General features: G+C 39.8%; 2 protein-coding genes across 4 annotated transcripts; both read left to right on the top strand.

The window, feature by feature from the left end:
* Positions 1 to 878: 878 nt before the first annotated feature.
* LOC133522436 (bone morphogenetic protein 8B-like) lies at positions 879 to 3,073 on the top strand. Of its 3 annotated transcripts, none has more exons than XM_061857789.1 (3): positions 879 to 1,197; positions 1,430 to 1,618; positions 2,398 to 3,073. In XM_061857789.1, exons 2-3 carry the CDS (start codon positions 1,535 to 1,537, stop codon positions 2,758 to 2,760), a joined length of 447 nt encoding a protein of 148 aa, XP_061713773.1. In that variant the 5' UTR covers positions 879 to 1,197; positions 1,430 to 1,534; the 3' UTR covers positions 2,761 to 3,073. The 3 variants fall into 3 exon arrangements, with proteins under 3 accessions (XP_061713773.1, XP_061713772.1, XP_061713771.1); XM_061857788.1 differs by having other exon boundaries at positions 1,377 to 1,618; XM_061857787.1 differs by lacking the exon at positions 879 to 1,197 and having other exon boundaries at positions 1,204 to 1,618.
* Positions 3,074 to 7,029: 3,956 nt separating this feature from the next.
* Positions 7,030 to 14,906, top strand: LOC133521765 (zinc finger protein OZF-like). The gene is made up of 10 exons (XM_061856834.1): positions 7,030 to 7,596; positions 7,666 to 8,057; positions 8,648 to 8,655; positions 9,395 to 9,658; positions 10,528 to 10,726; positions 11,010 to 11,049; positions 11,096 to 11,226; positions 11,601 to 11,690; positions 13,125 to 13,271; positions 14,249 to 14,906. Exons 1-10 carry the CDS (start codon positions 7,474 to 7,476, stop codon positions 14,391 to 14,393), a joined length of 1,539 nt encoding a protein of 512 aa, XP_061712818.1. The 5' UTR covers positions 7,030 to 7,473; the 3' UTR covers positions 14,394 to 14,906.
* Positions 14,907 to 15,494: the final 588 nt, after the last annotated feature.

The raw sequence follows: 15,494 nt of genomic DNA, 5'->3' as shown, positions 1-15,494 counted from the left end.
CGCGAGTCCGACTCGCACTTGGCCGGTTTTTTATCGTTGGGAGTAAGTTCTAAATTACTACATTTATTTTGTGGGCTTCCATCGACTTATCTTAAATAAATAAATATTACAGGACATTATTACACAAATTGACTAAACCCCACAGTAAGCTCAAGAAGGCTTGTGTTGTGGGTACTTAGACAACGATATATATAATATATAAATACTTAAATACACAGAAAACAACCATGACTCAGGAACAAATATCCGTGCTCACCCCACAAATAAATGCCTTTACCAGGATTTGAACCCCGGACCATCGGCTTCATAGGCAGGGTCACCACACGCTAGGCCAGACGGGTCGTCAAAATCTATTTTAATTATACATTTCGTTTGTCGAGACATAATTCGTATAGTATACAGTATACTGTTATTTGGAGCGTTAATTCCCAACATCGTCGCACTCTTGGCAAGCGTTCATCCCTATTAAAATTATGGATCACGGAAAAACCCGGATAAACAAGAGACAAAATTAGTTTAATAACAATGTTAAGGTGCAGTAAGTTCGCGGTCTTCTCTCACAGAGCGTAGGCGAGAGCGAGGTGGAAGTAGGTTTGACGTTTAAAATAACACTGACATTGTCTGAGCTGTTAAAATAGCTGCCAACTTATCTTGGTCTGACCATATCATGTTTTGGAATTTAAATTCTTGTACGTTGAAATAAATAAATAAAGTATTTGATACGTTCCCTCAAACATTATATTGCCGATTTTTACAAACATATTTCATATTTTTAGCTTTTGAGCATAATTTATAATTTGTTACAATTTTTTTAAGTGCATTTTAGACTCGTGATTCTATCGAGCGAAAGACAAGGGAACGAAACGCAACTGTCTCTGTCGCACTAATATGGAAGAGTGATAAAGAGAGATAACTACGCTACGCTACGGAGCGTGATCGATTGGCATTTGTCTACGTACTATTCGCCGATTCTTATCGGTAAAAGCCCTCGAGAAATGCCTCAACATTGCTAATTAAATTTTATGGCAGTATTGTGATTCAAAAAAGCGGTACGCCTTTATTCAAATCCATGTTCTGAACCTACTGCACTTTAAACGAGATAAATTAGTTAAATAACGCACACATTTCTCACACTGATCACTTTATTCCCTCTTGCACGGCTAGTGCCACACATGAAGACACATCTGTACCCCTAGTGTAAATAAATTCGATTTCGAAACGTGACGTACGCGTTTGCGTTTAGTCTCATTCTGTATGTGATTTAGAAATAGCGCAGCGCGCCAAGCGGGACGTTTTGGAAACTCAAAATCCTATACAAAATGAGACTTAACGCAAACGCGTTCGTCACGTTATGATGTCGATTGAATTTACACTAGGGGTACTGGTCCGTGTTACAATTATAATTCATTTTCCTGGATACTTTTCAAAGAGGTCCAGGGCTCACTAGCCTCTACTCAGAGCTCTTCTATCTAAAACGTCCAGTTCCAAGTCTGTGCACCCAACTGTAAGAGTTTACGGACGAAACAAGTTGAAGATGTGTGCAGGGTGCGTCGTGATTAGCGTGTTGCTCGCGCTGTGTATAACTGCTGATGGCGGTCGCTGGGACCTTGAGACCCTGGTAAGTCTTTACTGAAATAAGTAACTGTGGTCTCCGACTACACTTTACGGTTACATTGGTGTTGAAATCAAAACCGGGTCCAGGGTCATGACCCCCCCAGGCCCAATTAACTGACCATAACGCTGGATCCGCCCTTGGTTGAAACATTTTAATACAATCTGCATTCGCATCAGACGCTTCTTCTCTTCTTCCTCGCGTTGTCCCGGCATTTTGCCACGGCTCATGGGAGCCTGGGGTCCGCTTGATAACTAATCCCAAGATTTGGCGCAGGCACTAGTTTTTACGAAAGCGACTGCCATCTGACCTTCCAACCCAGAGGGTAAACTAGGCCTTGTTAGGATTAGTCCGGTTTCCTCACGATGTTTTCCTTCACCGAAAAGCGACTGGTAAATATCAAATAATATTTCGTACATAAGTTCCGAAAAACTCATTGGTACGAGCCGGGGTTTGAACCCGCGACCTCCGGATTGCAAGTCGCACGCTCTTACCGCTAGGCCACCAGCGCTCAGACGCATCAGACGCTATAAAATGTGAAAGTGGCGGAAAGTTTCAAAAAAGTTCAAACATTCTTAGGAATTTTCACAGGAAACAATAAAGGAAACTTCCATGTTGGATTCGAATTTAGATTCCCATACAAAAATATTACTTCGAAGTTTTTCCGACCACATATCAATAATAACCACTACTAAGCGTATCAGTTTTGTACAATCACTTCAAAAACCTAAAATTTTATGAAACTGTCGTTCCAAACCAATTCTCAGCACGTCTTTTATTTGTAGGCTACACCAGCTGATCTACTGTCTCCACAAGAAACGTCGCCCAGCAAGCCAGAAGACGATCTGTGCCAACGCCGGCCGCTGACCATCAAATTCGCAGACCTCGGATGGAGCGACTCGATAATCGCTCCAGACGACTACGAGGCTGGCTACTGTTCCGGCGACTGCCTCCCTGGAGCACTCCCGAACTCGACCAGCCACGCCATCGTACAGGCACTTGTGAATAAACTTCAGGACGTTGTGCCGAAGCCGTGCTGCGTGCCAACCGAGCTTGAGCCAGTCCTGTTGTTATATTATAACGAGGAAAACGATGTGTTGCTTAGAAGGTATACTAATATGAAGGTTAAGAGTTGCGGTTGCCGATGAACTACTAAAATACATACACATTACGTTCTTTACATCGGAGATGTTTAGAGTTTGGGAGATTAAGGGGCGCTCTTTTGGTTTTTTTTTGGTATTTAGCGATATTAAATGACTGTATGTATATTTAATTTTGAGTACCAACACAAAAGTAGGTGCGTTTAGCTTGAAAGTTTGCGATTATCAAATTACTCCGTTTACCTTACGTACATCATTGCCGGTTTTGCGGGAATGTTGAATCAATAAAAGCAATATTTTAACAGTAGGTGTGTGCTTCCAATTTTATTAATAATTACAATAGAGTGTAGGGTAAAAATAATCCTTTATTACTCATGGGTTGCATAATATCTAGCACATAAATCATAAACAATCATTATGTACACCTGGGGGCCTACCGCGAAAATCGAAATTCGCAAATTGCGGGGATCTTTCTCTTTTACTCTCACTAAGACGTAATGAGTGACAGAGAAAAATGCCCTCAATGACGAACTTGGATTTTCGCGGTAATAGCCCAGAGCTTACCGAAACAATGAATCTTTCAAATTTTACGCAGGACTACTGTAGGTATCGACTACCGTCGTCATCAGATATATCGGAGCGCCCAACGTGTTTACAAATATCTTTTTTTTTTTATAACGATAGGCAGGCGTTTGACCACGATCTCACCTGATGGTAAGATCTGAACAAATCCTCTATTATCAAGACGTTAAATTGCATGTTCAGATACATAATATCGGATGGTGACTCGTCTGGGTGCCGCCGCTTTTGAATTTAAATTGGAGTCCGGGCTTCCCGTACTTTATTCATAAATTGACCACACAGTCAATTGAGTTATATTATTACAAGCTTTTATTTAACTTGCCCTGTTAGTATACTTAGTCTTAGTGTATGTTAGTGTGGGTAAAATTTTGGAAGCTAAACAAATTTAAAACCCACTTTCCGATTTCCGATTGAGCTAAAATGTTGTGTAGGCCGTCGGCTCCCGACCGAATACGTCATTTAATTTTGATTAATGGAAATAAAGACATACGACATATGCCACTTGAAGAGCTAAGTAAATCGGATGACAATGCAATATTATGATGACATAGATGACATGGAACTGATCTGATGATGGAGACAGGAGGTGGCCATGGGAACTCTATTATCTCTATTGTATGGGAATGATATTTTTGCCAAAAACTTATTTATAGGTATGAACATTATCTTTACTGGATCAACGCGTGCACTATAATGTATCTTAGAATCTGTGCGGAAAGAGTCATATGTATAATGTATTGATTTCCGTTTCCATATATTTCACGACTCATTAATCTCTTTCCGCACAGACTTGGCACAGACTCTATTAACCCTTAATTTGGCACAGTCAAGTATACTTAACACTTACTTTGAAAAAAAAAAAATGAAAAATGTATTCAAAGTTTTTAATTTCTATGTATCATTTATGAACTCGTACTAAACAGAAATATTAAATATTGATATTCTCGTAAGGGCCGTATTCGATAAACTTAAATCAATGATTAACTTAATAACCGGCCAAGAGCATGTCGGGCCACGCTCAGTGTAGGGTTCCGTAGTTACTCTTCCGTCACAATAAGCTAAACTGGAGCTTAAAGTGTAATAAATGGTACCTTTCACCCGAGTTAAACAAATAGGCAAATTTGCATAATCAGTACCTAATTAAAGTAAGTCTTTTTACTATGAAGGGAAAACATTTTGCGATAACTCAAAAACAGCTAAACTGATCATGTCCGCTATAGTTTTCATTTAACGTCTTTCTTAAGCTATACTTCTACGATTTTTTTCATATTTTTTGGACCTATGGTTCAAAAGGTATAGGGGGGGGGGGGGCACATTTAATTTTTTCTTTCGGAGCGATTATCTCCGAATATATTCACTTTATCAAAAAATGTTTCTTGAAAACCCGTATTAGTTTTGAAAGTCCTTTCCAACGATACCCCACACTCTAGGGTTGAAGCGAAAAAAAAAAGTCACCCCCACTTTGTGTGTAGGGGTGGTACCCTAAAAAAAAAATTTTAGATTTTATTGTACGACTTTGTCGGCTTTATTGATTTATATATCCATGCCAAATTTCAGCTTTCTAGCACTAACGACCACGGAGCAAAGCCTCGGACAGACAGACAGATAGACAGACAGACGGACATGGCGAAACTATAAGGGTTCCTAGTTGACTACGGAACCCTAAAAATGGACTTATTTGGATTACTTACTCTTTGAAAAATTAACTTAAGTTAAGCACAGGAATGCGCCCTTAAAATTAAATAAGAAAAAAAAACATTGTGTTATTTTGCATGATAATATAAAGTTGCTAGGTGTTTTTTTTTTCTTTTTAGAGTTTAAGTTCCGAAAGCAAGCTCTACGCATATGCTAAATAAGGAGTCCGACGACTTTTGTAACGAATAAAATATTACTGGTGATCCTAAGTTTTTTTCGGTATTTTGGTTAGATTAAATGCAAAAAAAAATGTTTTTCTTGTCTTTGTTTCGATACCCGTTTTTGGAATTGGTTAAGTACATTTAACACTTACCAGGTACTAAATTTGTCGAGCGTCAGTATTTACAGTAAAATATTACAGTAAAATATTTTTGTAACATTTTTTGGGACATATTTAAACGTATAACAATAAATATATGTGCACATAAAAGTTAAAATCAAGCTTTTTCTATCGTTACGCGCTGATAATATTCTGACTTACCTAGATATATTTTGGGCAGTGAAAGTCATACAACAGATAAAAGTAGGTAAGTTATTAAAAAAAAAACGAAATGAATTATATCCTACATGTATAGGTAATATACTTTTAATCTAAGACTGTTTCCAAAGCCACGCCTTATGTACATACTTTGAATAATTGTCAATAAAATTTCTCACAGAATCCTCCGGATACTCCCAATTTCCCTTGACATATCCCCCGTCACAGTTGCAGCCAAAAATATTGCACGGTCCCTTTCCACAGTATAAGCCATTGGTGACTGGTCGACCATCGTTGCAGACGTCCACTTTACAATAAGCAACGTAAATGTTTCGAACAGTGACCGCCTGGGGAACAATCTCGTTGCATTTTCCTTCATTTGTAAATGCTACGGTGACCGTTTTACAGCAATCACTTTTAACTTTGATGAAATATAGTAATAACGAAAGGAATAAAAGGAACGATTTCATTTTACTTCTTTTTGTTACGGTCAGTTAAACGCGTGATGCTGTTCAAGCGTCTGTATGGTAAATGAAGGAGGTACCCGGTATATTTGGGCTTATAAACCTATGAATCATTTTATCTAAGAGATATTTAGGATCTCGATCACACCTCTGGGTTGGAAAATCCCATGACATCCGCTTCGTAAAAAAACCGGCCAAGTGCGAGTCGGACTCGCGCACCGAGGGTTCCGTACAAACCTGTAGGTGTATAAGTAAAAGTTCACCCATCACGACAATCGAGTCATATCAATTATTGAAAATATTTTTATTATATGATGTAATTAAAAATTTACGGTTTTCGCAATTTTTCTTTATGTATAGGACGTTGCTTCGTAACAAATTTCAAGATTCTGAGTTAACGGGAAGTACCCTGTAGGTTTTGATTCCCTTGCGAGTGTCGAAAATTTGCGGAAATTTGGGGCATAAACGACTGTATCTTTTGATTGTGTTGGCTTAGAAGTTTGATTGATTTTTTCACAGCTCTAAGGGACAGTAGACCTGAGTATTAGATATAAATTTCAGCTTGATACCTCCACGCGTTCCTGAGAAAAAGGGTCTTGACAGACGGACGGATAACAAAGTGATCCTATAAGGGTTCCGTTTTTTCCTTTCGTGCTACGGAACCCTAAAAATGTTCCTACAATTAGGTAATTGAGATGGCAAACTGCTGAGCGGAACTCATGCTTTAGGCGTAACAAAATCTAGGACGATGATTCGATGTGTCCGGTGATATTTCCAAAGTAGGCAATGCATTTATGTAAGTATTTCCCCATTTAAATAATAGACCGCGAGTCAGGAACACATTTCTATGACCAATGACCAATAGTCTCCCAGGCGAGAACTCGTAAAGTGGTTCAGGATGATGTGTAATGCAGCCTCGTGGACGTCAGCTGCCGCTCCATTGGTGGGTTGAGGAATGGCAGCCACCGAAACAAAAAAAATACAGATAAATTTTGTTAGCTATCGAATCCCGATTTTAACTTTGTGAGAAGAACGTTGAAATATTACTGTGAATTTAAAAAAAATCGTCTCCCGGTTGTATTGTGGTGGATAGTCGTCAGCTGGTTGTATGAATTCATGATAGCATCAGAACTATCATGTGACAAAGTACCTATCAACTGGCATTCGATTATTGACTAAATTTGCGCCTGGCCCGCGGTATATAGATGCGGGAAGTGGTTTGGTCTGCTTAAACCACAATCATCATCATTGGTAACTAGAAAATTCACTGCGTATACGAATAACACCGAAACTAGAGACATACTACTTAAAATATTGTTTAAATTGAAACTGTTGCTTTTTACGACAAGGCAGTAGTATAGTTTAGTACTTTAGCCTGTCCAGTTGGTGTAAAAAAAAAACTATCAGTAGTGTCAGTGTCAATGTCATTGTCAAACTGATGGTGATGGTTACCAAATGATCGCCCTGTAGCCGAGAATAGTTTATTTTTATCCGATTTACTGTCGTTTTAAGCATAAATACTCAACACAGAAATTAAAAGGAATGAGTACTTGTAGAACTTGCCTTAAAACTCCGGCTGACAAAGATATTTCAAAGCTGAAAAAGAGTATAAAAGATGACAACAAAAAATGCATTGATATCATAGAGTATTGTTTGGATATAAAGGTAAACAATAGTATTTTAACTTTCACTTAAGTTTTATTACAATTATAATATGACTGAGTACCATTACAGGTTACAGAAGATTCCAAAATAACAACGAAGCTATGCCACAACTGCTACAGGAAAATCATTTCGTTTTACAAGTTTAAGGCTCTATCTTTGAAAAATGATGCCTATTTGAGGTCTCTGGAGCCAGCTGTGCAGTTGGTAGACCAAAAACGATCAGTTTATGTTGACGGAAACGGAATTAAACACGAGAATCCATTGGAATCTGATGATTACGGTCCAAGTATAGTTGAAGAATACACAGCAATAAAAATAGAAATAGATTTTAAACATGAACATACATTAGAAGATGAAGTAGATGCTGAAAATGTAGACACATCAGGAAACGTAGACACATCGGGAAATGTAGAGATAGATGTTAAGGATGAACATAATGAGATGCTAAATGAAAAGTCACTGTGAAAATTTTAAAGAGAGGAAGACTAAACAAAAAGGTAATTACTACACCGCGTCTGTTTGTCTGTATGATTGCGATAAACTCAAAACTACTGAATGGATTTTCATGTGGTTTTTGCCTATCAATAGAGTGATTGTTGGGGAAGGTTTAGGTGTATAATACATCAATGTTCTACCCGTGTGAAGCCACTTAGTCACAAGTAAATAGATAAAATTGAATGAAAATAAAACCATCAAGGTTGTGATACTATACAATCCTCAACCAGTTTGCTTGGGGGATAGTATCATTAGCACAATCACATTTTAATCATAGAAAGCCGAGCAACTATATAATGTCAGCCTGTGCAGCCAATGTGCATATTGTTCACGAGCGTTAACGATTGTAACGTTGGCTACGCGGCCTGGTGTGACAAGCTTAGCTCACTAATTTCTACCAAAGTTTAGAGTCATTGAACCATATGGTAGTGCGGTTACGTCTGAAAATATAGATAGGGATGACAAAGAGCCAAAAATATGTATACACGTTATATGGGCATGGGCAATAAGGCTGTGTATACATATTATTGTACTTTGTTCATATCAATATTTTTAGATGTGACTGTACAAGGTTGATTTTAGTTTAATTGGTTTTTTCCATTAGTGAGTTTTGTTTGTCATCTGACAATAAGTCCTACTACTTCATTTCAACCATAAACACATCAGTTTAGACCAGTGTTTCTATGATGCGACCCCCTTAGTATGTACAGTCAGCATCAAAAGTAGCAGAAGAAACAACGCGCCAAAAGTATCTGATATTCCAGATAACTTTTCCAAATATGGATAATTCTCTAAAAATCACCTTCTACACTATATCTTTTACAGTCTAAATTGGTCTATAGAACCATCAACTTGTTAAGCTGTTACAGAATGGTAGATATCTACTTTTGAAACCTTGTTTGATCCGCTACTTTTGATGCTGACTGTACAATATGTTTTGCTTTATGCTGGTAGAGGCCCAGGGTGGTTGCAACCCACAGATTAAAATATACTGGGTTAGAGTATCCATATCCGAAAATTAGACATTAGGTGGGCCCACACTGAGCGAGCATACGCGCGTTTTTCTCGCCTGAGCGCGCTGCCTCGGCAGAGGCACGTCTACACTTACTGGCCGATTTGTGCGTGAGAAAATTGCCTCGCGCGTATGCTCGCTCAGTGTGGACCTGGCTATTGATTTCTGGGTGTAGATTTTATCCTATTTCCCCATTCGAATTACACAACCTCTCTGAATTACATAGTATGTTTATATAAGTTATTAGATACACAAATAACTTATATAAGTTTTGTTTTCTTATTTTTTAAGTATCAATATATAAAAAACGCGGCCATCCCAAGAAACTAAGCCCAAAAGAAGAAAGAATGAAGCCAAAAAAACGAATATGCGAGGAATGTGGAAAGACAGTTCTTAATCTCAAGCAGCATTTGCTGCAGCACCAACCAAAGGAGGAGAGGAAGATGCTGCAGTGCCAGGCGTGTCCGAAGGTGTTCTCGTCTAGAAGCGGTAGAAACAAGCATTATGTGGTCGCACATTTAGGACGAAAAATGAAATGTGATATTTGTCATAAAGGTATGTTATTTTGGTAATCTATGTTGCCAAAAAATAATAAAGTTAACTGAGTTTATTCTGTACAAATACTATAAGTTAAATATTTCAAAAAGCATCTACTGTCACTGAACGACCTGACTTTAAACCTACATTATTTGATCATGTAATGTTTTCATCTACCCTCAGCTGCCTTAAGGAGCCATTTGAGGGTAGATTTTGTTTACCTTTTTTTAAATACCTAAAGATACAGACTATAACTAAAGAAATTATTTATTATACTGGCAATGGTAAGTTTCTAGGTCGTTTTAGCATGAGAAACATTGACATATATATCTATTAAGGACGGGCCTTACGAACAATAAAAATGGGGCCAGGAGGCTTACCGCGAAAATCGAAGTTCGTCAATTGCGGGCATTTTTCTCTGTCACTCTAATTACGCCTTAGTAAGAGTAAAAGAGAAAGATCCCCGCAATTTGCGAATTTCGATTTCCCCGGTAGGCCCCCAGAGCGGTGTCAGTGTCACGCACACGAATTCGAGCCAATCCTGCAGTCTAACGCCACAACGCGATTGGTTGATGGGTTCGCATGCGCGCGTGATTGGTCGCAACTAGTTGCGTTAGACTGCACTGTTGGCTCGAATTCGTGAACCAGCACTATTCTTTCACCACTAAACTAGCACTATTCTTAGTACCCTAGGACGGGCCTTAGATACTCGTATATGTCAATGATGAAAAATAATTCTACAGAGGAAAGCATGAGGAAATTTAATATATAATATAAAAAACTAAAGCTAAAATTTTTCTGACCGATTCTCGTGGATTGGATTCTTTTCCCTAAATTACATCCAATGAATAACTCTTTTATCTAAAGTGGTCTCACTTGTGTTCTAGAAGTGTCAAGTGTGAAAACGCACAAGATGCAAGTTCATAACCGGCACGAATTACCTTTTGGCTGCTTGTTCTGTTCGAAACGCTTCATCTCTCGGTCCGGGCTCGAGGCGCACGTCGCCGGGCACACTAAACACTTGCCATACGAGTGTGACGACTGCCACAAGAGGTTCCGGTCTAAAATGTCCATCTCTAGTCATATGTAAGTAGATTCATCTTTCGGTCCGGTCTCGAGGCGCACGTCGCCGGGCACACTAAACACTTGACATACGAGTGTGACGAGTGCCACAAGAGGTTCCGGTCTAAAATGTCCATCTCTAGTCATATGTAAGTAGCTTCATCTCTCGGTCCGGTCTCGAGGCGCACGTCGCCGGGCACACTAAACACTTGCCATACGAGTGTGACGAGTGCCACAAGAGGTTCCGGTCTAAAATGTCCATCTCTAGTCATATGTAAGTAGCTTCATCTCTCGGTCCGGTCTCGAGGCGCACGTCGCCGGGCACACTAAACACTTGCCATACGAGTGTAACGAGTGCCACAAGAGGTTCCGGTCTAAAATGTCCATCTCTAGTCATATGTAAGTAGCTTCATCTCTCGGTCCGGTCTCGAGGCGCACGTCGCCGGGCACACTAAACACTTGCCATACGAGTGTGACGAGTGCCACAAGAGGTTCCGGTCTAAAATGTCCATCTCTAGTCATATGTAAGTAGCTTCATCTCTCGGTCCGGGCTCGAGGCGCACGTCGCCGGGCACACTAAACACTTTACAACCCTAAGGAGGACTAATTGATAGTGCCATACATTAGAAAGGGTCAGCACAATTCGTCCTTGAATCGCTGTCAAACTTCGGTTTTGTAGGAAGTTTCATTTCTATACGGTAGTACTATTATTAATAATAAATAATACTACTTATTCGACAGTTGGCAGCTGTCAAATATGTAGTATGAAGATGACGACCCACGAAAATCCTCATGTTTTCTCCACGTTATGCGTTTGCATCTATTTCCCTTACCATCAACTCACACATAGCCAATAGCTTTGCTGTAGGTACCTTTTAAAATGATGTTTTTTTTTCAGTCGGATGGTTCACATAAAAGAAAAACTCTATCAATGTCATCTCTGTTCGAAGGCTTTCTTCAAAAAGTATTCACTTCAAAAACATGTATGGTAAGCAAAAATTATACAAATGTTACATTTTTTATGTGAGTACTTACAATTAGTAGCAACCCTAATTTATACAAAATACTTACTACTGCCGTTATTTTCACTTATTACCGGCTTTCTAGACTCGGACCAGTCTAACTCTGCAGGGCATTTGCAATGTAAAAGTGTCGCAATGTCATAATTAATGTCAAATTTCTACGAAAATATGACATTAATAATACACCTTAACAGTACAACAACATCCTCAGGATGCTGCTGAGGCTGCCAAAGCACTGCAGTGCATCAGGCATGTTTGCCGAGGCACGGGCGGATGACTTTTTCGCCATAAGGCGGAAAAGAATTGCCTCGATGCTAAAGCGAGTGCGTGGCAGCAGCAACTGTATGCTGAGGGTGTTGGCGGAGCGCCTGGACTGCCCGCTAACAAAGTACTGGGTTGATGTGGTCATTGGTAGGACCAAGTAGTCAATAAATTATTTTCACTGCTTGCTTCTGCCAAAGGAATTGTTTCCCATTTTCTGCACTTTTGTTCTCATTTTGTCTGCATTATACTTAGTATGTAAATTAACTAACATAGTCCTTTTTAAGTTTTACTAATACTTATATGGACACTTATATGTCTGAAATAAACAATTTTTTTATTTTTATAATATCACTTTGTTCTGTTTGAAGGGGGCAAATGTAACTCTACAACGGTAGATGAAATCAAATAGAATATTTTTTTTAGTTACACCTTAACTTTTATTTTTGAGATACAAAAATCCCAGTTCGATTGTAAGTTTGGTACAGTCAGCGTCAAATACTTTGTAGCAACCAAAGTAGCCAAATAGTTCCGTACACCATATATTTAGTATGGTGTACCGAACTATTTGGCCAATTTGACAGCTACAAAGTATTTGACGCTGACTGTACAAAAGCTATATAATTGTGTAGTAAATTGACCAATACGGAATGTATATCGTAGACGAAACTCTGCGTTGAGGGCGCCCCTAGCACAAACAGTAAACAAACCCCCTTGAAGCATCATAGTATGTTTAAGTTAGTATATGATTTACGGTTTGTGCTAGTGCTGTACTCTGGCGGCAGAACATTGCAGTAACGCTCTCTATTGAACTGATATTCTAGTATCTAAGATGTTAAAAGCCCTGTTATTCGACGTATCGACAGGGGGAGGAAACCAAAGCGTTTGGGCGTCCCCGGTTACGTTCGCCTCAGCATTGCTCCGAGCAATTATTAGGGTTGGCAAAACTTAAGGTTCCTTTGCGTGCACAACCACATATAAGATAATTATATGCATTTTGACAACCCTAAATAGCTGAAAGGGAAAGTTCCATACATTGGGACAACATGATTCGGCCTTGAATCGCTGTCAAACTTCGGTTTTGTAGGAAGTTTCCTTTCTGTTCGGTAGTACTATTATTTATTTTGGGGTATCGGCAGGTCACACACCAAAGAACGTCCGTTTGAGTGCGAGGATTGCGGCAAATCGTTCGGAGACAGGACCACGTTGAGGAACCACCGCCTTACTCATGTAGATGTCAAGAGCTTCCGCTGTGAGGTCTGCGATATGAGCTTTGCGAGAAAGGGGTAAGGACGCCGTTTGCAACTTATTAGTTTTTATATCGATTAGACTTAGGAAGCGTTGAGGAAAGGAAAAGGCTCGGAGACATTGAACAATCACAATATATTAATTTAAAAGTCGCGCTAACAACGCCAAGAATACTTATTATAAGTTTGAGAATGTCGGCATTTTTTTTTGTTAGTTATACCATCGTAGGGTAACTGTATAAGTAATAAATATAACTGTATAAGTACCTAAATACGTCGTTCAAAGTTTCAAACAGTCTGAAAGGAAGAACTTCACCTTCTGTAAGTGGAGTGTGTACAGACATTGACTTTTACTTTACACCCTAAAATCTAATTAAAATTACTTTGGACCCTAAATGGCTCATCAATTAAAGTCCGTGACCGTACAAACGCAGAGAAAGAAGCGACGAAAGATTTTGTAGACGGTCTAGTATTGTTTCGTAGGTTACAAATGAATAAATAAAAAACTTTGCTTATATATCAGTGTTAATCGTCCTGTCACGGTCGCCACTATTGTCCAGGCGGACAATAAGCACTCCATGAGCAATACTTTTACAAGTTTATTGTGAAATTCACAATTGAAATTTAATACGTAATTATAGATAATTGACTCTGAGCGGCGTGCGCGCGCTCCAGAGGTGACTCGCCGACCAGGCGCGGATACAAGGGGGGGGGGGGGGGGCATAGGGGCAATGCCCCCCCCCTAAAACCCTGGCTCTCACATTACTAAATTGAGTAAATTTTTTTTTACCTTATTTTCTGTGCAAAAATATATGATTTTCTCAAAATGGCCCCCCCCTAAGCCAAATCTTGTATCCGCGCCTGTCGCCGACTGATTGGCCGTGGCCGATCGCCGCGCTCTTGTCGCTGCGTACGCGCTCGTACAGTTGGGAATGACGAAACGGTAGTGAAAATGTTCACTGCTTCTTCGCAAAATTCTACTGTTACACATGTAATCATGTCAGTTATTTTTGCAGGTATCTATCGGCCCATATGGTGAAGCACACGAAGGAGAAGCGCTACCCGTGCGCGTTCTGCGGCGCGCGCTTCGGCCGCTCCGACCACCGCAACCGGCACGAGCTCACCGCGCACAAGAAATTCTTAAACGCGTCAAACGACTGAGGACCTTTTCTCTAAGAAATAAGGTTGAAATTCCCTCCGCAGCTGGAGTTCAACGCGTACAAGAAATTCTTAAACGCGTCCAACTTGAGGACTTTTGTGTTCAAGGATTAAGGTTGAAATTCTGTCCGCAGCCGGAGTTCATCGTGTATGAACCAATTCTAAACCTGACAAACTATTGAGGACCTTTTCTCTAAGCGATAAGGTTGTAATTCCCTCCGCAGCTGGAGTTCATCGCGCACAAGAAATTTCTAAACGCGTGCAACGATTGAGGACTTTTGTGTTCAAGGATTAAGGTTGAAATTCCCTCCGAAGCTGGAGTTAATCGCGAACAAGACATTTTTAAACGCGTGCAACGACTGAGGACTTTTGTGTTCAAGTATTAAGGTTGAAATTCCCTCCGCAGCCGGAGTTCATCGTGTATGAACCAATTCTAAACGTGACAAACGATTATGGATTTTTCTTTAAGAAATAGGGTTGAGATTTTGTCCAGCCATCTTCGCCACGTGCACCGATGTATCGATCCTTTCCCAGCTTCCTGTCCGAACTCGCCTATGCACATTCTGCCAGTAGCGCATGTTGACTTACTTCGACAACATAATGAGGATGGCGGATGAAAGTGTCGAAAAGATGATCATTGTTGGAAACACGGAGGGCAAACAAGGAGACAATTCCCAAGTGAAAGGGTCCCCATACTCAACCAAGTTTTACTCGGTCAAGAGACGCGCTGTTCAGGCACCGGTGGAGGGAGATCATAAAAAATAGGTGTGAAGCTTCCACATCTACCGATGACCACAATTTTCAGTCACGAGGGAGTGACTACAGACAGAGATAGGGTTTCTTTCAACCGCTGCACGGTGCACAGTGTCTGACAAACGCGTCAAAGGGTTGAGAACTTTATCTCCATGCAATAAGGCTGAGACTTCCTACGACCACCGCAGGCGGCTCACAGAGCATAACAAAACTTAACTTTATTTCAAAGAAATACAGTTGAAACTCCCCGCGCAACCGGCACGATTTCAATGCGTACAAAATTCTAAACGCGTCAAACGATTAATGAATATATATGGTTTTATAAAAAAATAAAGCTAATTTGTTTCATTG

The sequence above is a fragment of the Cydia pomonella genome, chromosome 10 (assembly GCF_033807575.1).
Source record: "Cydia pomonella isolate Wapato2018A chromosome 10, ilCydPomo1, whole genome shotgun sequence".
NCBI classification, from domain to species: domain Eukaryota; kingdom Metazoa; phylum Arthropoda; class Insecta; order Lepidoptera; family Tortricidae; genus Cydia; species Cydia pomonella.
This window is presented reverse-complemented; position numbering and strand designations above follow the sequence as displayed.